The 24,836-nt window shown below is 44.3% G+C and overlaps 1 protein-coding gene across 1 annotated transcript in view; it reads right to left on the bottom strand.

The window, feature by feature from the left end:
• Positions 1–416: 416 nt before the first annotated feature.
• LOC147448767 (uncharacterized) overlaps positions 417–24,836 on the bottom strand; it is a 69,099-nt gene continuing 44,679 nt past the window's right edge. The window contains exons 2-3 of the mRNA XM_086521269.1: positions 810–872; positions 417–666 (exon numbers count right to left, since the gene is read on the bottom strand). Of these exons, the coding sequence (XP_086377395.1) occupies positions 541–666; positions 810–872 (189 nt within the window). The 3' untranslated portion in view covers positions 417–540. The remainder of the gene's footprint in view (positions 667–809; positions 873–24,836) is intronic.

Below are 24,836 nucleotides of genomic sequence, written 5' to 3'. Positions count from 1 at the left end.
ATCCTCGTGCCCAATTCTTGTGTAGGGTCTACCCATGTTCTCTTAGTATCCAACTGTATAAGATCCTGTATTGTATGAGAGAGAGAGAGAGAGAGAGAGAGAGAGAGAAGAAGAAGAGAATTTGAACATCGTAGGAAACTATCCCAAGAGGACCTTGAGGACCTTAAAGATCTGAGAGAGAGAGAGAGAGAGAGAGAGAGAGAGAGAGAGAGTACTATCGTCTTCGAAGATAAAAACCGATTTTCCCCAAAAATTTGAAGACCTACATAAGGAAAATTTTAGAGATAACCTGACTATATATGTTTTTAACACTAAAAATTTCAAATTTTGTTGATATTCTCACCTTGAAATTTTAAATTTAGAGATAAAATTCAAAAGTTCTTTTGTTTTGGGGGGGTGGGGGGGAGGGAAGAGAGAGCACAAAACCATAGGATTGATTGGGTTTATACACGAGTACACTTTATAAGCATGTATGCCAACCGACACATTGCAATCGGCAAGTGTTTCAGATATATTGATTACAATGTGGGAGGTTCCTTCTCAGAAAGGAGCAGAAGGCAATTTGGTAGGAGGTAACAATTGCCTGTCGCTTAAACCCTCCACCACAGCTTTTATGTCTTCTTCGTTCTCCTTCTTTGTGGCACAAGGATGCTCTTCCACAGTTGGCTGCAAATGAACACACACTCCATTTAGCTCTCTCTCTCTCTCTCTCTCTCTCTCTCTCTCTCTCTCTCTCTCTCTCTCTGTGTGTGTGTGTGTGTGTGTGTGTGTGTGTGTGTGTGTGTGTGTGTGCGCGCGCGCACACTCACCGTGGTGAAGATTTCCAAAGCTTCCTCTGGTTCTTTAGTTTGGATGATGTCAATGGCAGCATCCTGTCATTGCCAATCAGAAACGTTAAAAAAAGCAAGTTGAAGGTCCATGTTGGTGTTCTAAAACACTCAGATTATAAGGAAGTCAAGTTATGTAAGGCTCTGAAATGAAGGGATCTTTTGAGACACATGAAACGGTAGGTCCAATCAATACAAGAAATAAAAAAATATAAAATGTACATTTAAGTCTCTTCTTTTCTAAGGCTTGTTTTGGAAAGCCACAAAAGAAATTATAGAAAAATATTCTCTCTCTCTCTCTCTCTCTCTCTCTCTCTCTCTCTCTCTCTCTCTCTCTCTCTCTTGCTGCATAGGAAATAGAGTTGTAATTCTAATGTTAAAATTTACAAGACAATACAAAGGTGGACACAAAAATGGCATTAGAACAAATGACTAGAAAAACTGACGTTGCCAGGCCTATCTAATTTCTAAAGGGAGCTCTGATGTCCTGAAGTATAGATGACTAGGCCTCCCAACTTGGTGTCCGCCAAAATTGGGCCTTTAGTGTATCTTTTTGTCACAAATTGCTGACATGTCAAGCCACTCAAGAATGGAGCCACCCTGTAGATCCCGGCCAAGGAGCCTAAACCCTAAGGAGGAGGAGCAAAAGAAGCCGAAGCAGCAAAAGAGGTTTTACCAACTTACAAAATCTTGTTGAGTGGCCTATTTTTAAAGAAAAGTTCCCACCAACTTATTAAACCCCGTCCGATGGGGCCCAAGTGACATAAAGGCTGACGTGGCAACTGTACGGATTCACGAAATTTGCACTGACATGATGACGTGGCAGGTGTACGGATTTTCGTGATTTACGCTGAGCAGCTTTGGGCTGCAACATTTAAGACCAGATGCTTTTCATGTAACTGCTTTTCATGGCCAAGGGCCTTTAAATATGAGCCAGCGGCTCATTTTCTGGCATGCTCCACGTGAGGTGGAGAGAATGGAGTACCGGCGTTGTACAAAGTTCAAGAAATACCGAAAGGGGCGCCACGGTTTGGGGCCAGTACTCTCTGGGGTGGCGTCTCTCTGGAGCCTTGAAGAAAAAAAAAATTCACTAGGACAACGGAGGCGGAGCTCGTAAAGTACACCCAAGAGGTAAAGTCATAGCAACTTTACTCAAGGTGGCTATCGACAACCTACAAGGACTAAAAAAGGATAACGAGGCTTAGGAAAAGCACAGTGCAAACGCTTGGTAGAGAGACCACCCCACCAACACCTCCAGTAGACACCAGGTCCTTGAGGGAGATCCACAATAGAGATTAGACGTCGCCAATCACAGGTACGCTCCGACCGACAGATTTCTTGGCAGACTAGGGGTGATTTGAGGGTAAACTAGTAAACAATCCACCCCTAGTTTACCTTCAGTTCACCCCTAGTTCATAGGGGGGAATCCAAAGGCCAAAAATGTCCACATTTGTGACAGCTAATCTTAGTCGTAAATCCGCCCTAAATAGCCTACATAAAAGATATAATTGCAAGGTTGCCCCAACCTCGAAGGAAGAGAACAAAACACAAGAAAAAGAAGGTGAAAACCAAGCTGACATGAAAATAGAGAGAGAGAGAGAGAGAGAGAGAGAGAGAGAGAGAGAGAGAGAGAGAGAGAGAGAGAGACGCAAAATCACCAGATATCAAAGCTTGGATCGGGGTTGAATTTTTCATCTCCTGGCTGGGGTTCGAACCAGTGACCTCCCGTTGGCAGGCTGATGAGCTAACCACGCGTCCGTGTGGGTTTGGTTGTCAAACCCTCCACTTCGTAGCCTCATGAAGTGAACAGGCGTAGGCAAAACTAAACTCGGCCGCCATCCAACGGACGCCCCGTCACCATGAAATTTGTGCCCGTGTTGCGCATCATTGATCCCATGGCTTGGGCTTCATTCAAGACCCCGTGGTCTTTAGTGCCGAGGATGATATAGCGCGAGAAAATGTGATGTCCCAAATTTTAAGTGAGGACATCTTTTCATTGGAAGGGTTTGACTCTACATACAATGGTTGTGGTTCTACAAAGAATAGTTTGAGTGCTTCATCGAAGGCTGTACCTATTCACCTAAAGCACATCTCTACATGATGGGACATGACTATTCATATGTGCCTTCTCATCTCCTGAATAAAAGAGTGTGTTTCACAGTTTTTAGCAACCAATCAAGTATGAGTGTCTCACGTTTTGGATCTTTTAAAGCTCTCACTGAGTTTTCACGTGACGGTCTTAAAAGGGAAAGATCAACCTAATTCTCACCTTGGAATCAGAATGAATTTTTTTTGACCTGTGAGCTGTTGTGCCCCTTACCCTACCTGTTGTCCTCACATATGGAAGGAAACATGAAAGCAATGGCAATGGTTAACTTTCGGGGTGCTTGCCCCCGTGTAGGTGGAGGTGACCGGCACAGCCGGTCACGCAGTTTTTTTGGGGGATACCACGCTCTCTGAACACTTAAGGTGGTAAGTCGCCTTCCACAAGCACATGCGTGCACGTAGTGCAGTGGTATAGACGAATAATCTGAGGGCACATGTGGCGAGTTCGACTCCACGTACGCAGCGCGTTGACTACTTTTTTGGTCAACCGGATGTGGCCCACCTGATGTGACTGGGAACCGGGAAGGAGCGGCTTGCCACGAAGGCAAGCACTCCGATATCTAACTAAAACCGGAAGCAATGGCATCTCAAACATGCAGTAGCCTCGATCTTGGAGAGTCACTCAAAATTGGTCCTCCTGATCTTAGTGGTCTTGCACAAGCTGCCTCTTCTTTCCCAAAGTTCCTAAGCCTCTCCATTGTGATGGCTGCCTCTCTTGCTAGTGCGACCCCTCCACTTGCAGAGGTGAATTGTCTTGCCATCTACGTGCATAACGCACATTGATTGTGTCCACTGTCATGTCCACATGCCTTTGTGTGCCACATGGACAAGCTACATCAATGCCTAGAGCCAATCCTCTGTCTAGTAGAGTCATAGAGTCTAGGGAATTCTGTGCTAGCAATTTTGTGAGCCAATTCAAAGGACATATCTGCTTGACAGGTCTTATTACACTTTGGTGGGCCTCCAACATCACCAACATGTAGCCTAGGGCAAAGGGAACATGTTCCTCTAGTGCCCAGGTCAAATTCATCTTTGGGTTGTGAGATACAACCTTAACGCTCACTATGTGCAAGTGCACTTACAGGAATAGCCATATATTCCGGTTTCCTCTGTGGGAAAACCTAAACGAAACAAACCCTTCCTCCTCACTTATTCTCATATCAAAGGGCGCCCCATCTAATATCCCTCTAGCATTTATTTTTTTCTGGGATCACCCTCCCTCTACCTCCGTTTTTAGGCACAACAATCGCCCTCCCTAGGACCTCGTGTTTTTGGGAGCCATCATCTCCTCTCTCAAACGCCCCCTGCACAGATCTGCTTCATTTTCATGTCTCAGATCTGCGTTTCTACAGCTTAAAATCAGCCCTTAATTCCTCTCACATCAGGTGTACACATCAGCCCGAGATCTTACCCCTCAGTGGTCATCAACAATTGTAACAATGTCGGTCTTTGTAAAATAATTAATTTATTTACGCAAAAATAATCATTTAATTAGTTGTGTGCACATCAGAATAGAATTAGCAGTTCTAGGCTTGAGATGCGCCTAAATGTGGACCAAAGCACCTTAGAGAGACCTAAGCAAAAAATACCCTGAAGCCCTAGATATTGAGAAATCGGGTCTTCAGTAAGGGGTGAGCTGTAGCCTCAGAATTTCAAGCTCAAAAGATTACGCGCGCCAGTGCGAGCACAGGAATGAGATGGGGTCCTTAGAACAGCGATCCTAAGGCCTTGATTATTTTTTTAATAAGGCCTTAGAATAAATCAATTAAACTAATTTTAATCTTTTGCGTCCGAAACAAATGACCGAACAAGTGTGGACAGGTGGTGCAGGAGTAAGTTATTAAGTTATGAAGTAAGTGTGCCAAGTGACACACTTAACCATGCAAGTGACTCTCTCTCTTGCTCTCTCACCCTCCCTCATCCTCTAGCGGCCCCTCTCTGGCTGGCTATATGAGAGCAACCTCTCCCCCTCTTCTGAGGTTGCCACTGCACTACCCCCCCTAATGTGAGCGTGCTCTACATGATGGAGTCCTCTATCAAAGCTTGAGAGCAACCCCTTGCGACTTATGTGGTAGCCTCGTGCTCCCATTGTCTAGAACAAGGGCTCTCACAGCCATAGCCACCTTTGGCGAAGATTCGTCGCGAGAAGTTACAACAGGCACTCTCTCCGTAGAGTGAGGTGGCTGTACATTCTCTATTTTCAGCCCCTAATCACCTCAATTAGGGCTATTTTCAGCGGAGCACTCGTAGAATTTCACTCCGTTGTACTTGTCGTACGCCTACGCAAGGTTTGATGCGATTCCATCGCGAAGAAGGTCCGTTTCGGCGTAGGAGTGCACACAGGTAAGAATTTTAGGTTATGTGCAGAAAATTACAGCAAGCATATGTGCGTGCATTTTGCTTGTTTCTCTCTTGAGTTCGATGCCTGAATGATTGCGCATGAAGGGAAACACATAGCGGAAGATAGACTCTCCGTTGAAGAAGCTTTCGACAAGCTGTTTGGAAGATAGACTCTCTTGATGAGAGCTTCTAACAAAAATTGCAGAAGAGGGGAAGTCGTCTTAGCAGAAGGAGAGTGGAAACACTCTCTTAGTCGGTAGTCAAAACAAAACAAAGAAGAATAGAGGACGGGCGATGCCTCGTTCCTGTGCTTGTAAAGAATCTCCCTTAGTAATAAAGATATTCTCTTTATTGGGGGGGGGGGGACCAGCCCATCTTTTGGTCCCCAATGATGTGTCGAGCTTTCTCTCTCTCTCTCTTTCACCAAATTCTCGAGTAAATAAATTGCAATTTAAAAGTTACTTTACGCTTCCATCTATTTTGTGACAGTCATCTCTCTCTTTCTTAAGGGATTGATGACTCTTGGCAGACTGCAGAAATAGAAGGACGTGAGATAGAGTTCACCCTCCTCCAGTAGAAGGTGGCAGAGTTGCAAAAAGATCTCTCTCATCCAGAAGTTCAGAAGATTCTCCATACCCTTGAGAAAGGGAAGGAGAAAGTGCGGATGGGGTCGGGAGAAATCCCGCAGAACCCAAAGACGCAAGAACCAAAGAAAGATCCTTTAGTTGGAACTTCCCGCATGCACGAGAGACGGAAGAAGCCTCCCGAACGTCATGTGCGGTTTAATCCAAAGGTTCAAGAGCAGGATCCTCCTCAGTTTGCTTTCATGAAGGATCTGGATGACATAGTCTCTCTAAAGCAGAATTGGTACCACTTTGCGTAAGACCCAAACCGAATAAGATGAACAAGAACGAAAAGTATAAAACTTTTGCCGCCCTTGGGCCAAAGTGAAATATCAGGAAGCCCTTATTTTTCTTTGATGGAGGAGCCAAGGCCAACTTCTTGAATTGGCGGCTCGATTTGGAATTATGCCCGATAGGTTGAGGCCACAGGCGGAGGCAGTTCTAGCGGCACCCAGACGAGATGTTGCCATTACACCGATCATTGGCAAACTTCGTTGCAATGTCAGGGGTGTTTAGGGCACAGGACTTCTACGTAATTCCCTTGGAAGGTTGTGAAGTTCTCCTAGGAATCCCTTGGTACCACAAGAACAACCCCGTGGTTGACTACCGGGGTACGAAAGCGACTTTTGACAAATGCAGGGCAAGAGAGATTGTACTTGATGAGAATTCACTTTCTTTACTCTATTTTTCTTGAGAGAACTGAATGATGATTGAAGGTAGAATATGTTTGACCTTGAAAAGAAACGACAAGATTTTCTTTTTGCAATAGAGGCTGACTGTTTTTCTGAAGGCGTATAAAGCGAGTTACCTCCTTTACATCGTAAAGATCCCATGATTGATTCGTGGTAGTACACCACCGAGCCGGCCACCTTACAGCATTAGCCGAGGCCAAGATAAAGAAACAATGAATCAGAATAGATTTCCACATTACGAGGATCGATGATATACTCGACAAACTTCAGATTTCTACTTGCCGAATTGATATGAAGAAGTGATTATCATCATATCTCTATTGCTCCCGGAGACGTCTACGAGACAGCTTTTACGACGACTTTTTGGATCTTCAGAGAATACCGATCATTTGTGGGTTTTCGAGACACTGAGGAAACATAAATTGCATATAAATATGAAAAAGAGCGAATTTTTTTTGCCAAGGATACACTTTCTGAGACACATCGTCTCAACAGCAGGAGTATAGATGGACCCGGCCAAGATTGAAACTATACGTGATTGGCCCGATTTGAAGAATGTTCGTGAAGTTGGAAGCTTCTTGGACTTATGGCGGTTCATTAGGAAATTTGCAGAGGTTGCTTACCCTTTGCACATTCTGACACAGAAAGAAGTCCCTTTCTTGTGGGGACCCACAGAGGTGACTGCCTTTTAGACTTTGAAAGAGAAATTGACTATAGGACCAGTTTTGACTTTGCCGGATTTGCAAAAGTCATTCGAAGCATATTGTGATGCTTGTGGTCGTAGTCTGGGTGCGGTCTTAATGCAGGCAGGCCATGTGATTGCCTATGAGAGCCGATTGTTTTCAAGGCCGGAATTGACAGCACAGATTTATGAGAAAGAGCTTTTGCAGCTTTCGGAAAAGCAAATGTGATGGGCTAACATCTTATCACAGTTTCACTTCCAGATTGTCCATGTACAAGTAGCAGATGCATTGTCCCAGAAGCCGTTAGTCTTAGCTATTTCCGCGATTCATCATAGAAGCTTCAAGGACATGGTCGATCAGTACACCACAGATCCATATTTTTCAGATGTATTCACACGAATACAAAATGGGGAGGTAGTAGCGGGATATTCCATACGTGATGGCTACTTGATGAAGAAAACGATGTTATACGTTACACAACCGTTGAGGGAAAAGGTTCTAACTGAATGCCATTGTCCACCATTTACAGGTCACCGCGGCATTGACACCACTTGAAAGGTGTGGAGCATTTCTTCTTTTTGCCGAAACTCAAGATGGACGATTTTGTACGCAGTTGCTTGGTATGCCAGAAGGTCAAGTTTGACAGGCATAAAGCACAGGGATTGTTACAACCTTTACCCATTCCCACCCGCCCATGGAAAAGTAATGCTATGGATTTCATTTTTGATCTCCCGAAGACATAGAGTGGGTACGATGATATCTGGACTGTTATTGACAAATTTAGCAAGCAAGCTCATTTCATTCCAGTGAAGAAAACAGTTAAACCGGATCATTTAGTGAGACTATTCATTGCCCAGATATTCAAATTACATGGCATGCATGAGACAATAGTCTCTGACAGAGATTCCCGATTCACGAGTTTGTTTTGGAAGGCTATTTGGGAGAACATTGGCACACGGTTGCAATTCTTGTCATCTTTCCACCCGCAGACAGATGAGCAATCTGAGATAGCAAATTCAGTTGTACTTGATTTTTTGAAGTCTTCTTCTTTGGATCAGAAGACTACATGGGAAAAGTATTTGCCCTTGGTGGAGTTTGCCTACAACAACACACGAGAAAGACGCCATTTGAAGTGTTCGAGGGTGCTAAGAAGCTTCTAAGCACCTAAGACAAGATTCTTTTGAAGACAATTTTTGGAACAAAGTCTAGAAGGCATAGAAGGCCATCTAGCCGTTTAAAGGAGGAGAGGTCGTCCTCTTTTGATAATGACCAGATCACCAAGAAAACCAAGGAGTTCAAGGAAGGGAGTCAAACCAAGACACCCTTGAGTTAAACAAAAGTTTGACGTTGCCTTCTCTGGAGCGTAGTTCTCACAACATTCTAGGGAGCGAAAGGCAATATCTTACTTGAAAAGAACAATGAATATGCAAGAGATGTCATCATGCCTTGGCATCACTTGAAAATAACCAAGAAGCCAGTGATTTTGAGATACTTGTCATACATTCTTTTGAAAGACCAGATTGAGCGGTTTTGCTATGATTTGCTAAAGAGAATCAAGTCTAACTCCATGGGACATGACTAAGCAACGATTTGGAATGCATGCCGGCTCATTGACTTATGCGACGGGCAGGATAGTATCAAAAAGGCAAGAGTCTTCTAGTGAAGAGAATGAATCAAGGAAACCAGTGATAGCTCATCACAGGATTCTGGCGAATCAGAGGGTTCAGCCGAACTAAGGAAATCAGATGCAAGTTCATCAAAGGATATTCCAGAGAAAGAGGAATCAGGTGATAGTGCATCTTAGGGTTTCGATGATTGACTCTGACGTGCCAATGGACAGGGAAGCGAAAGACGCTACCCGTAGGTCCCAAGGCACAAGGAAAGAAAGGAAAAAGGGAATCAACTGGTAGATCAAAACATTCCCCAGACCCAGGATAAGATTTTTGAAGCCGACCAGTACACGCGGAACATGGACACCGCTTTTGTCAAGGTCCGAAAGCTTTAGAGAAATCTCAAGAAAGACATGAGAAGGCAGCAGATCGAGATCATCGCAATTTGAAATTAAAGGAGAACGATTGGGTGCTCTTACCTTTTGAGAAGGCACGCCTGAGAAAAAGAAAAGGAAAGCAGCATTCATGAGGTATTATGGCGCTTTCCAGATAAAAGAAAAGATAAATGATGTCTCCTTTAGACTGAAGTTGCCCTATACTTGGAGAATTCACAATGCTTTTCGTGTGAGTCTCTTGAAGCCTTTTGAAGGCGATGTCCCCGATGATGGGGAGCCAGATGAGCAACCCGAAGTGGAGGAAAGCTCGTTCCAAAACAAATATTGGCACATAAAAATAGAAAGATTAATGGTAAAGTGATTAGGCGGTTCTTGGTTAAATCCAAGAATTATCCTGCATTCGATGCGAAGTGGATGGAGGAGGAGGAGGACCTAGCAGATACTCCTCAGATTTTGGAACTTTACCTTGAAGCATTCAGTTTAGCATAGTCTAATCCAATAGAACCCCGATTTCAGCATGAGTGAATCTAGTGCAGCGGGCTTGCTGGCAGAAATATGTAAACCACCTGAAGAATTACCTATTTAACTTCACTCCACATGGCAAGAGGTGTCAGAAGACGAGCACCACGTGCCAATAGATAAGTACAGGTTGAACAGACTTTTAGCACTTCAATAACAATTGAACTGAAAGAGAGAGACGACACGCGACACGGAGTGGCGGAGGAATTCGACCCCAAAGAGTATTGGCCCCAAACCTTAGCTCCCCTTTCGGTATTTCTTTATATTGCATCAACACAGTACAAGCCGGTACTCCAGACTCTGCATCTTCTCTAGGAAGCATGCCAAAGAATGAGCACATATTTAAAGGCCCTTGGCCTATGAAAAGCAGTTTACATGAAAAGCCTTCAAACTCAAAAGCTCCTGGTCCAAAAGCAATGCCAAAAAGCTGCCAGCGTAATTTACAGAAATATGTACAGCTGCCACTTCATCAGCCAGCACAAAACACGGAAATCCATATAGCCTGCCACGTCATCAAGCCAGTGCAATTTTCAAAAATCTGCCACGTCATCAACAACTACGCAATTTTCAGAAATCTGTTGCTGCTTCTGCTTCTTCTAGGGTTTAAGCCCCTCGGCCAGTAGCTCCGTTCTTCAGTAGGTCGACACGTCAACAGTTTGTTACCTCTCCTCTTCTTGAAAGAGAGTAATCATCCGCGATTACAGCATATCTGCAAAACAACTCAAGTTAGCTCAAAAAAAAATCCGAGGGACATTCAGTTTGCTTTTTTTGTTAAGAAGTTAGCTTCTCCTTTCGGCTCTTTTGATGAAGGAGTTAGCTTCTCCTTTCATCTCTTTTGACCAAGGAGTTAGCTTCTCCTTTCGTCCATATCGGAACTCTTGATATTCCAGTGTAGTAAAATTAGCCATCACACCTAGACCGTACTGATCTTCCACAGGTGTCTTGATGCACTAAAATTACATACCCAGGCAATCTCATCCAATAAGGAGTATTCAGTAATTGGCACATCACAATGCAACACAAATGCTTACATATGCATGTTACAAGACACAACAAACAGCGCTGCTGAGCACAAATGGTCTGCGATATGAAGCTACTCAACGACTACCTCGTCACTCCCCCCACAAATAACCTAAAAAGGTCAAGGCCATGAGCTCAGAGGATTGTACAACCAAACTCTCCCCAAACCGCAATCTGCATCGCTTGGAGGTTCAAGCATACAACCAAACGCTCCCCAAGCATCGGCCTGCGTCGTTCAAAGGTTTTCTAGCATACAACGGAATGCTCCACAGGCATCGGCCTACATCATTCCGAGGTTCAAACAATACCAAAACAGTGTTTTTCACTTCTCCACCCGAGAGTACAATCACCAATCAATGAAACCAGTATTAAAAACCAGAGTCAAACAATTCAAATCGGCACCAAGACAGGTTCAAAACAGATACCATCCATTTCAAACAAATTCAAAACAGGATCACCAAACAAGTTCTCAAACAGATTCTCAGACAAAATTCAAACTTAAAAAGCAATGTCGACATCAACCGAGCTCGAGCTAACTTTCCATCCTGAAACCTGCACCAAAAATTAGGGTTAGGTTCCTTCCATGAGGTTGTAGCCGAGCACAGCATGGTCCATCAACTCTTGGACAGGGTGTTTTCGTTGGCGGCAATGGTAGTCCCAAGATAGCAATCACACTGGATCTCCAAGGTCATCTGCTCGTGAAGAGACATCTACTGAGAGATATCGAGAAATTTCAAGTTATAATCTGCTAGGGTTTCCATGGCAAGCATTCCAGGATACCCCACTCTGTGAGATAGCCGAATTAAAGAGAGTCAATCAACTGCCGAGAGAGGGACAACCAGAACATCACGAAGAAGCAGTTACCTCTGAACAACCAACTGTTGGCATACCCTCAATCTCTTTTGCTGAGATGGAAACACAGCCGTCAGAAGGACTGGTAGGAGAATCAGACTTTCAGTACCACTCATTGAAGCTGAGCAAGTGCCCATGGTCTTGCTTTCTAAAGCTGAGGAAGATGTACTAAAGGAGTAGATTGCCCAAGAAACAGATGTTGAATGGAAAGCAGCAATGGATTGGGAGTTGAGAGTTCTTCACTCGGTAAATGTAATTCAACTCACTCCCAACCAAATCAATGATCAGTGGCATCAGCAATCACTTCCATACCCCTTGATCAAAGTGGAGTTACTACAAGTAAAGGAAAGACTAAGCCAACGCAAAACGCGGAAATCCGTACAGCCTGCCACGTCATCATGCCAGTGCAATTCTCGAAAATCTGTCATGTCATCAACAGCTACGCAATTTTCGGAGATCTGTTGCTGCTTCTACTTCTTCTAGGGTTTAGGCCCCTCAACCAGTAGCTTAGTTCTCCAGTAGGTCGACACGTCAGCAGTTTGTTACAAGAGGCCAGCCTCTCAAGTTAGTAATGAAGCAGAAAGCAAAGCCAAGTGCAGAAAAGTAGAGACTGTACTCGTAGAAAGAGTTTGGCGAAGCTCTTGAAAAGAAGACAAATCAATTGATGAAAAGCATGAAGCACGCTCGAAAGAAAAGAAAATCAGTAGATTTCCCGGTTATTTCAACCGGAAATTGACTTTTGAGGTGGCTAGAAGATCCAAGAAGCATGTTTGTTTCACGTCTGACCAAATTTTTCTTCTTCTTCAAAGAGTTCCAACAATTCGTCGTCCTCTAGCTCCAATGAGGATGAGGAAAAAGTGGAAAAAGCGGACAAGAAAAGCAGACCTATGAGAAAGTCTAGAATGCACAGAAAGAAACCTAGTAGTTAAAAAGAGGAGATCTCGTCCTCTTCTGAGAATTCAGACAATGAAAAAAGAGCAAGAAGACAAAGGAGTTCAAGAATGGGGTCAAGCAATCAAGTTTGACACGTTTTCAGGCTACAAGGACACCCATCGAGGCCTTGAATTCATACAACAATTTGACACTACCTTTTTGAGAGGTCGTTTCTCAGAATGCTCCAAGGTACGAAGGGCTACATCTTATTCAAAAGGAAACGCTTAGACATGGTGATCTACTTTGCTGTTGCACAGAGAAGCACCTAAGAAGTGAAAAAAATTCAAGAGAAATTTTACTTTTGCATGGTTAACGGAAAAATATGAAGAAGATGTTATCACAACTTGGCATCATTTGAGAATGACAAAAGAAGACACTTTGATGACTATTGTTAGGGATACCTTTTTGCCAGTGTCCTCATTTCAGAGGATCACTTTTAAGGACCAGATTGAGTGGTGTTGTACATAGTTACCCGGGACGAGGAATCGAAACGGGGAACGACAACCGATATGAAATGCCATTCCCTGCCTCGAACACTCATGTCTGAAACACGGAACGGAGATTCGGAACGGAAAGCTAGATTGAGAATGGGGAATGTTGACTTGAAAATGGTCATTCCCAGTAACTATGGTGTTGTAGTCTACCCAAAGAGATACGACAATTTTGCATGCAAAAGAAGTTTGACTCCATTCGTAGACGTATGGGGGAACATGCCAAGTAAGGATTTGGTATGCATGGCACATGCTGGCTCATTGACAAATAATACGGACAAACCAATGTCCACCTCAACAGGGCAAGAGTCTTCCAAGGAAAAGAAAGAACCAAGGGAACCAACTGATAGTTTATCAAAGAGTTCCAAAGAAGCAAAGGAATCAACTGTTAGAACTTACTTTATGAGAGATTTCTGAAGAAGCAAGGGAATTGGCTCATAGTTTATCACAGATTTCTGAAGATTCAGATTGATGTACCAATGGACAGGGGAGGCCAGGACAACAACCAATAGGTCCCATGGTTCAAGAAATAGAACAAGAAAGGTAAGCTAGGTCCATCGCGAATTTGGTCAAAGGCAAATTCTGGCTCTCAATGAGGAGTAGATGAGGGAAGAGAACCTCGCAGATTCTCTTTAGTTTTGAGTTGTACCTTGAGGGTTTTGGATTATTAGCACTGTCTATTCCAAAAGTTACCGAAGAATCAGCAGGTTCAATCTGGTGCGGTGCAGACTACACAAGAGGAGAGCCACTCCACTCCCTTGTCATAGGTTGCCTAGATTGAATAAAGTCACTAATATCTCTTTGAGATTTTAGGGATACTGATGGTTTGACAGTATTCTGCGGAATGACTTTATGAAAATATGTACATTAAATTGGAAATTTCCTAGATTGAACATGCTCTTTCATGTGTGAATTGTTAGAGTAATGTATAGAAAGATGAAATGTCTGCAACATATTCTCTGATGAATGATTTGAACTTACTACATCTCTCACAAACTGCTGACGTGTCAAGCCACTGAAGAATGGAGCCAACCTACAGGTCCCAACCGAGGGGCCTAAACCCTAGAAGAAACAGAAGAAGTTTTACCAACTTGCAAAGTCTTGCTGAGTAGCCTATTTTTAAGAAAAAGAGTTCCCAACAACTTATGGGACCCCGTCCAAGGGTCCAAGTGACTAAAGGCATTAAAGTAAAGCCAGCACACACACACACACACACACACACACAAAAAGAAAGCGTAACCAATTGATACATGATAGAGGAGTACAGATTTCTGCAATTTGCGTTGACTTGCTGACGTGGCAAATTTCCGCAATTTGCGGACTAGCAACTTTTGGACAGCAGATGGTCTTGGGTTTGAATGCTTTTTTATGTAACTGCTTTTTAAATATGTGCAAGGTGCTCTTTCTCTGGCACACTTCCGGGTGAAGGTGCAGAGCACGAGTACCGGCATTGTATCGAGTTCAAGTAATATAAAGAAATACCGAAAGGGCGCCAAGGTTTGGGGCCAGTACTCTCTGAATTCCACCACTCCGTGTAGCGTGGGGTCTCTTTCTTTCAGTTCAATTGTTATTGAAGTGCTATGTTCGGTCTGTTCTTTTTTGTTGGCACGTGGTGCCCATCTTGTGAAAGTGGTATCAGAAATCCAGGTGTGCTTTTCTGAAAGCATACCGGTCCCACCAAAGAGCGAATAGAGCAAACCAGAGCTTCCAAAGGCTACTAGAATTTTATTCGAAGAATCTTCATGGCCCAACCCCGGAGTTATTAGCGACTCCCACCCTTACTTCATCGCGCATTGGATGCTCCCGTCTTCATCGCTCTGTCTTATAGGGCATAAGCCATAAAGAACCCAAGACATGGCGTTCATGGATTCAGCATAATACTTGCAGTTTCTCCTCGACGAGCTTTGCGACATTCTTTCGTAGCATCCTCAGCAAAATCTTCCGATCCTGCAAAGTTTTCAACAATTTTTGAATTACATGTTAAACCCTCTGATGCCCTAGGTGGTATCTCCTCCTCCGGCACCAAAAAGTACGAGAGCTTCCAACCGGCAACTTTCCCAACCGTCTGTTCCATTGGGGGAGTCTTCAAGAATATGGTGCAGCCATCTGAGCCTGACCCTGTGCAACTGCCTTTGCCACCGCCGTTGCCCCCACCTCCCCCACCACCACCGCCACCAAGCTACAATGGTTGGAGCCCATATTATTAGCCGTACCCGGCATACGCACCTAACCAACCAAAAGATTTCAAGGATGGCGGCACTCCAGTCAAATTTTTCACCACCTCTGGAAAATAAAGATCGGAAGAAAGCATTGCAGCTCCTACAGCAATTCGACAAGATCTATGCTATGGGGAACTACACCGAAGAATCCAAGAAGTCTCGAGCAACGGGATTTCTTAAAGATAATGCCATGCACTGGTGGAGTTCCATCGTGACACAGCCGCATGCTCCAAGGACCTGCCAAGCTTTCAAGACAATATTTGCACACAGTTATATGACTTCTGTTTTTGAAGTCCGGATCTTGGCAGAATGGGGCAACTTGAAAATGCTTGCCACAAAGACCATGGACAACTATAACCAAAGGTTTCTCAACGTCTACCTACCGGTCTCCTCCTTTAAGTTCATTTCCTTGGAGGACCAGTGCGAGCGATACACCATTGGACTACCATCACCATTGGAGGAAAAATGTCTTTTTAAGCAAGTCTCAACCATGCAAGAGCTTATGGACCATGCCGTGGTAGGCTACAAACTGATGAAGCGAAAGCTGGAGTTTACCACAGAAGAACCTCCGGCCACTAACCAGCACTCTCGACAACAACGAACAAATTCTCTAGAGTCTCGTGAAAGTCAAACGCAAAGGCCTCGTTTGACGCCTCAACAACGAGACACCTTATCACAAGAAGGCCAATGCTTTGGATGCTTTCAAAAAGGGCATAACCATTCTGGTTGTCCCCATCGCATTGATAGGTGAGCAGAGCCGACGCCCGCACCGATGCTCTACAGAACCCCAACACCACATCCAGCTAAGAGAGCTAGACCCGCTATTGGACTAGTCCCTGATATATATAGCATACGCCTTGAAAGTACAAATGAATTGTGTCGAGCATATGGCAAAGTCAACGGCTTGAAAGAACTTATTTTCTTTGACCCCAGAGCTGTAGAGAACTTCATCCATCGAGAACTCTTAAAGCACATGCACTTTGATTATGATGCAGAGGGTGGAGAAATTGAAGCCGAGCTAGCCACGGGGGCAAACTCAGAAAGTGGTACCTCTTATTGGTGCTCTTCCAGTGACCATCCAACGATATCACAGAAAAGCCGATTTTCACATCATGAAGTTGGACAATTGTGATGTTCTCTTGGGCAAGCCTTGGCATGACAAGAATAACGTGACACTCCAAATCCGGAACCGTACAATTACTGTGATATAGAAGGACAAGCCAGTCGTCCTCAAAGTTCGGCTGTCCGAACAAAAACCTGAATGAATTTTCTAGTTGTTTTGTAATTAGATACTTTTGAACTCTGTTTGAGGAAGTATTGTTTGAAATTTGTTTACAATAGATGGTATCTATTTTAAACCTGTCTTGGTGCCGATTTGAACTGTTTGACTCTAGTTTTAGTACTGGTTTCATTGATTGGTGATTTTACTACCGGGTGGAGTAGTGAAAAATGTTGTTTTGGTATTGTCTGAACCTCGAAACGACGCAGACGGGATGTCTGGGGAGCGTTTCATTATATGCTGGAAAACCTTCGAACGACACAGACGGGATGTCTGGGGAGCGTTTCATTATATGCTGGAAAACCTTCGAACGACACAGACGGGATGTCTGGGGAGTGTTTTGGTTGTATGTTTCAAACGACGTAGGTTGCGGTATGGCAGGCGTTTGGTTGTCAAAGGCCGCTATATCTCCCAAACCGGACCTTTTTAGGTTATGCGAGAGGAGTGATGAGGGAGTTGTTGAACAACTCATGGCCTAGACCTGGATGGTTATTTACATGGGAAGTGTTCATTGGCGGCTTTATGTTTCTGTCTTGTAACATACGTATGTGAGCATTCATGTTGCATTGTGATGTGCCAACCACTAAATATTCCTTATTGGATGAGATACTTCCGAGAAACCAACGACCCAGGATATCAAGAGTTTCAATCTAGAATGAGAACCTTATATTCTTCTCGAAGGCCAACGACCCGAGGAAATCAAGAGCCCCGATTTGGAATGAGAAATTGATTCTCCCTTGAAATGACCCTTGGAAATTTTTGAGCTAACTTGAGTTGTTTTGCAGATATGCAATAATCGCGGACAATTACTTTCTTTCAAGAAGGGGATAATTACTTTCTTTCAAGAAGGGGGGATGTCACAAACTGTTGACGTGTCAAGCCACTTAAGAATGGACCCAACCTGCAGATCCCAAGTCGAGGGGCCTAAACCCTAGAAGCATCAGAAGAAGTTTTACCAACTTGCAAAGTCTTGCCGAGTGGCCTATTTTAAAGAAAAAGAGTTCCCACCAACTTATGGGACCCCGTCCGATGGGGTCCAAGTGACTAAAGGCATTAAAGTAAAGCCGCGCCACACACATATACGCACAAAAAAAAGCGTAACCAATGGATGACGTAGCAGAAGAGTAAGGATTTCCGTAATTTGCGCTGACCCACTAACGTGGCAGATTTCCGTGATTTGCGCTGACAGCTGCCACGTGGCGGCCTGTACGGATTTCTACGTTTTACAAGCTGACAGCTTTTAGACAACAGATGCTTTTGGGTTTGAATGCTTTTTATGTAACTGCTTTGCAAGGCCAAGGACCTTTAAATATGTACAGAGGGCTCATTCTCTGGCACTCTTCCGAATGAAGGTGCAGAGCACGAGTACCGGCATTGTAACGAGGTCCAGTAATATAAAGAAATAAGGAAAGGGGCGCCAAGGTTTGGGGCCAGTACTCTCGGATAAAATTCCGCCATTCCGTGTCGTGTGTTCTCTCTCTTTCAGTTCAGTTGTTATCGAAGTGCTAAAGTCTGTTCAATCTGTTCTTTTCCGTTGGCACGTGGTGCCCGTCTTGTGACGGCATCTACATATCTCTTAGAGAACAGCGAGAGATCAGTGAGATCTGGATGTGATGGCTTAGTAAATGAGAAGTGAATGCAATTCTAGTGCATTTCTATCTAGATGAGATGACTTGATACTGTTGTTAGTGCATTAAGAGTTCCGGAAGGATGAGATGGCTACATAGGGATCTAGGTGCATCAAGAGCTATGGACTAGATGAGATTGCTAAATTGAATCATTAAAACACAATATTCAGTGTGAACTTAGTGTGTAAATTGTGAAAGTAGAAGAAGACATTCGTGAAAAGATCAGTGTGGTCTGGATGTGATTGCTAAATATGTACAATGATCATGATTTGTATCTGACATACTCATGTGATTTATCAGTGACTGATGTCTGTGAAAGTGCTAGATTTGTAGACTCTAAGGCTTGACTACATAGAGTCAGTGTCTACTGAAGAAACGTTTTGTCCTTTTGAGTCTTTTTGCAAGCATGAGTACTTTGCTCAAGCTTTAATATAAAAATAAATACCGAAAGGGGCGCCAGCTTTTGGGGCCAATACCTCTGGACACGAAACTACACAAGGCCGTGTCGAGTAAATTGAACTGTGATTTAAAGTTGTGAAGTGTTTTTAAGGGATTCTCTCGTGTGTCATGTCAGATTCCTGACTTGGGGTGCCCAAGTTTGTTGCAGTGATACAGAGCACGACCGATTCCTCGTCTACCGAGAAATCCAATCCTCTTACGACGAATCCCGCAAGAATCAGGCGAACCCTCCTGACACTTTTGAAACGGGAGGCAGCACGGGAAATTCAAATGAATCCGTAGATCTAGAGTACAGGCCACCTCCGCCTACGGACTATTAATTGATGGAGATGGAGCGTCAACAACAGGTTGATGATTGTGTAAAGCAGATGCTTCAGTTTGCCAAGGATCCCCGGTATACTAAATTTTTGACCCGGCACCCGATCGATGAGGTACATTCCCATTGGCAGAAAAGTCATCAATTCCCCGTTAAAGTCAGTCCCTCAGGAAACCTCCTGTCTCACGGATGTTTACTAAAGATGAACTCACGGACGTTGTCGAACGACGAGTCAACCAACTGTTGGGGGCAAAGGAGACTCGAAGACGAAGCATCTTTACAAAGCCAACCAATATGATTTTCTCGAAGACAAGTGAAAAAAGACCAAGGAATTTAAAGAGGAAGGACAAGCAATAAAGTTTGAAACCTTTTCAAGGTTTCGGGATGCTCCTACGGCTTTAGCCTTTATCCAACAGTTTGACAAAGGATTTTCTGTACGCTATACAGAGCACTCCAAGATTAGACGGGCGGCATCCTTTCTAAAAGGCAATGCATGGACACGGTGGTCCACTCTTTTGTTAAGAAAAGAAGCACTGACAATGTGGCTCAAGTTTAAGAGACTCTTTATTCCTTCGTGGCTCATTCAAGAATGCAATCAGACATGATTACTCACTGGAATTGTCACAAAGTGATGACGTGGCGAACAGCAAAAACCCTAATTTCTGCCAAAAACCCTAAAATTCCTGCAAACCCTAATTTCTACCAAAAACCCTAATTTCTGAAAATCACGGAGGTCTTTAAAATTATAAATATTAAAAAAAGGGATATTTTTGAGCGACGCAAATCTCAGCTTTGGGCCAAAAAAAGCATAATTGCTTTTTATTGCTCTCATTGAGAGAGAGAGAGAGAGAGAGAGAGAGAGAGAGAGAGAGAGAATTTGCTTTTGCTTTCAGAAACTCTCTGTGAGAGAGGGAAAAGAGCTTTTGCTTTCAGGGCTTTTGATTTTGAAGCTTTTGGGGCTCTGCTTTTGGGCATCCCTTGTAACCTTTAAATTAGTGGTGAGGGCCTCACTTCTCAGAGCATCTGGACGCCGAGTCTGAGAGTGAAACCCTAGCCACTCTCTTATACTTTGATCTGATTAATATAAAAAGAAATACAGAAAGGGGCGCCAGTCTTTGGGGCCAATATCTCTAGGCACGGAACTCCGCCGGACCAGTGCAAATCTATTGTGATCTGTGAATAGTTTTGAAGTGGTTATTTGGTGCTGTCGCGATTGATTCTTGACTATCCAAGTCTGTTACAGTGGTATCAGAGCACGGCCGATTTCTCTTCTACGGGAAATTTGATCCCCAATTTTTTTTCCCGTGGCACCTATGGCTTCAGGCAATGATCAATCGACTCCCTCTGCATCTGGAGATGCGGGCAAGGATCACAACGAAGATTCTGGCACGGAGTATGGCCCGCCTAGGCCTACTCCAGCGGAGCAGCAAGAGATGGAGCGTCGAAAATTGATTGATGATGCAACAAAGATGATGCTCAATTTTGCAAAGGACTCGAAGATGGCAAAATATATGAACCAGACCTCTTTGGAAGAGGTACAGATGGAGTGGCAAAGAACCACAACACCACTCCCAAAACCCGCTCTCAAGAAACCTTCTGCCTCCAAGAAATATACGGAGAAGGAACTGGAGAACGTGGTTGATGCACAGATTGCTCAGCTTTTCGACGTGCAAAAGAAAGGCAAAAAGCACGGCAAAAAGCAGAAGAAAGGCACTGACTTCACGGGATATTTGGGTCGTCGGTCAACATTTGACAAGGCAAAGAAATTGAAGAAGCGCGTCAAGTTTGAAGACCTACCCAGTTCTTCTTCTTCTTGTTCTGACAGTTCTTCTAGCTCTTCAGACTCGAGCGAAGAAGTCAGGAAAAGCAAAATGCGAAGCAAGAAACAATGCTTCGGAAAGGGCAAGAAAAAGGCAAGGAAATCTAAGTCTCACCCAGTGAGTGACACTTCTACAGAGGACTCGTCTACGAACAGTTCAGACTCTGACAACGGAAACTTTTATGCGAACAAGAAGAATTTTTACAAAGCCAACCAATATGACTTTCTCGAAGATAAAAGCAAGAAAGTCCGAGAGTTTAAGGAAGGTGGCCACTCAATCAAGTTTGATACTTTTTCAGGATACTCAGATGCTTCGAAGGCTTTGTCTTTTATACAGCAGTTTGGCATCGCTTTCGCGGCAAGACGCTATTCAGAGCACTCCAAGATTCGGAGAGCTACCTCTTACTTTAAGAGGAATGCTCGTACTTGGTGGTCCACGCTTCTTTTAAACAAGACTGCGCTAGTTAAATGGCTGAAATTTAAAAAGCTTTTTATTTCTTCTTGGTTGACGCAAGAATATGAATGAGATATACGAGCTCCATGGAACCATCTTCGGATGACCAAGAAAGACACAATCAATGCTTATTGTGAAAGATTCAGGAGCTCTTTTCTACCTGCCTCTTCATTCAAGAAGATCTCGTTCAAAGAACAGATTGAGCGGTTTACCTTGGGTCTACCTACAGAGATCCGAGATCACTGCTCGGAACAGAAGTCAACTTTCTATTCGGGAATTGATGAGTCATGCAAAGTGGGGCTTTGCCATTCACTCTGGCAATCTGACCTACCCCACAGATGAGGCCATGACACAACGAGTTGAACAGACTTCTGGGAATGAAAGTAGAAAGAAAAAGAGCAACCCAGAGAGAAAGGATGCACGACCCAAGCTTACTCCTTAGGAGAGAGCTCGCTTCATTAGAGAGGGGAAGTGCTTTGGATGCGGGGAACATGGACATATCTCCGTGAAGTGCCCTAAAAAGGCACAGAAAGAAAAGAATGATAAAGACGACGACAAGCCTGAGAGTTCGAGAGCAGCTGAGGAATGTGGCAGAAAAGGAAGATAGAAAAGCAGAACTGGTACCACATGGCGTGGGACTTGCACCGAATCAAATGAATGAAAGTACAAACTTTGCCGCTCTTTGGGGCAAAGTGAAGGATCAGGAAGCTCTTTTGAAGGAGCCAAGGCCAACTTCTTTTCACTTGGAATTGGCGGCTCGATTTGGAATTACGCCCGACAGACTGACGCCACAGGCGGAGGTAGTTCGACGGGCATCCGGATGGGATGTTTCCATTACACCGAGCATTGGCAAACTTCGTTTGCAATGACAAGGGTGTTCAAGGCACGCGAGTATCCGGATGTTGCCATTACACCGAGCATTGGCAAACTTTGTTTGCAATGGCAGGGGTGTTCAAGGCACGCGAGTGACGTTCTACTCAGGATCCCTTGGTACCACAAGAACTACGCCGTGGTTGACTATCGGGCCGAGAAAGCGACTTTGATAAATGAAGGGCTTAGAGATTGTACTTGATGAACTTCAGTGTCTTACTCATTCTTTTGGGAGAGAACTGAACGATGGATAAAGGTTAATATGTTTTGACTTGATCAAAGGAACGCAAAGATTTTTTTCTCCACACTCATGCCGATTGCTTTTCAGAGGGCCTGAAGATCAGACCATTGATCTGATACCTGGAAGCACGCCACCGAACCAGCCACCCTACCGTGTGAGCCGAGCACAGAATGAAAAGATTATGAACCCAGTGAAAGACCTCTTGGAAAAGGGTCTTGTCCAACCTAGTACTTCACCGTATTGCTCTCCAGTGTTGTTGGTTTTGAAGAAAGACGGATCTTGGAGATCGTGCATCGATTATAGAGCTCTCAACAAAATCACCATCAAGAACATATTTACGATCCCTAGGATCGATGATATACTCGACAGGTTACAGGGATCCTTGTGCTTTAGCAGGATTGACTTGAAGAGTGGATATAATCAGATCCGAATCGCGCCAGGAGACGTCTACAAGACAGCTTTTCGGACGACTTTTGGGTTATTTGAGTTTTTGATGATGCCTTTTGGCTTAACCAATGCTCCTGCGACATTTAACCGGATGATGGACAAGATTTTTTGAGAGTACAAGCTATTTGTTGGCACTTTCTGAGGCAGAACACAGAGATCATCTGCTTCAAGTCTTTTAGGCATTACAAGATCACACGTTAGTGATTAATGCAAAGAAAAGTGAATTTTTCCTACCAGAGATACACTTTTTGGGACACATTGTGTCAGTAGCAGGAGTGCAAATGGACCCGGTCAAGATAGAGACTATCCGTGATTGGCCCGATTTGAGGAATGTCCATGAAGTTAGAAGCTTCTTGGAACTGTGTTCGTACTACAGGCGGTTCATACGAAAGTTTGCAGAGGTTGCTTCCCCTTTGCATACCTTGACACAGAAAGGAGTACCTTTTTCGTGGGAACCCACAGAGGTGACTGCCTTTCGGACATTGAAAGAGAAATTGACTACGGGACCTATTTTGACTTTGCCTCTTGCAGAAGTCATTTGAAGTATATTGTGATGCTTGTGGTCGTAGTCTGGGTACGGTCTTGATGCAAGAAGGCCATGTCATAGCTTACGAGAGCCGTTTGTTCTCTAGGCCGGAGATGACAGCATAGATTTATGAGAAAGAGCTTTTGGCGGTTATCCATGCTCTTACTCAGTGGCGGCATTACCTACTCGGAGCGGATTTTACTGTCTTTACAAACCATCAGAGTTTGCGCTACTTCTTGTCACAGAAGCAGCTTTCCGAAAAGCAGATGCGGTGGGCGAACATCTTGTCACAGTTCCACTTCCAGATTGTCCATGTGCAGGGACAGAAGAATGTGGTGGCAGATGCTTTGTCCCGGAAACCGTTGGTTCTGGCTATTTCCGCGATACATTGTCACAAGGCAGGCACCACGTGCCAATAGAAAAGAAAAGACTGAACAAACTTTTAGCACTTCAATAACAACTGAACTGAAAGAGAGAGAGACGACATGCGACACAGAGTGGCGGAATTCCACCCCAGAGAGTATTGGCCCCAAACCTTGGCGCCCCTTTCGGTATTTCTTTATATTACTGCCGATTCACAAAGTACAACAGCCGAGGAGCACCTGCTCTGTAATCTACACGCTAAAAAGTGCCAGAGAGGGGCCCCAAGGCTCATATTTAAAGGCCCAAAGCCTAAAAGCATCAAATATGAAAAGCTGACCCCAAAAAATCACTTTCCTAAAATTTCGGGATTTCCCTAAGAATCCGCCGTGAATTCCGGGACTTCGAGCACCACGTGCCAATAGAAAAGAACAGACTGAACAAACTTTTAGCACTTCATAACAACTGAATTGAAAGAGAGAGAGACGACACACGACACAGAGTGGCAGAATTCCAACCCAGAGAGTATTGGCCCCAAACCTTGGCGCCCCTTTGTTGGGGTATAAAGCCCAATGTGGTCGCCCAGGTAAGTGGGCGGGCCGCCAGGTATGTACACATATTCTTTTGTAAAAACCTAATAAGAACTCACTATGCTCTACACATTACAGTAGAGCGAGTTCACCATATCGTCGTGCTCTTCTTCTCGCACTCTCTCTCGCGTCGCACTTCTGCTCGTACTCCTTCAACTAGTATCAGAGCTCAGATCATGGCTCGGGGCAGCACTGCAGGAGGCTAGAGTCACCAACTCAGATTGGAGTGAAATTCGACAGGCGAAGACACGGCCCCAAATCTCGTGGGAAAGCCCGAAGGCCTTGGTGTTGTCAGAATTTCATTCAGAGGTCATCTCGGCCACCGTTCAGCTTCAACAAAGTTCTGCGCAGGCCATTTTCGACTACATGGTCTCAACGGGTGCAGCTCCAACTCTGCAAATTTGGGGTTTTCGGCCTACGACTGCAGGTGCTGAGGATATCGACACTCCCAGAGTGTTGATTTGTGGCTGTCTACACATCGAAGGACGGCTCACAGTTCTTGGAGGCGTGTCACATACGACACGGGCGCATCTACAC

Source organism: Adiantum capillus-veneris, chromosome 10 (assembly GCF_014529385.1).
Source record: "Adiantum capillus-veneris isolate H3 chromosome 10, ASM1452938v2, whole genome shotgun sequence".
Taxonomy (NCBI): Eukaryota; Viridiplantae; Streptophyta; class Polypodiopsida; order Polypodiales; family Pteridaceae; genus Adiantum; species Adiantum capillus-veneris.
This window is presented reverse-complemented; position numbering and strand designations above follow the sequence as displayed.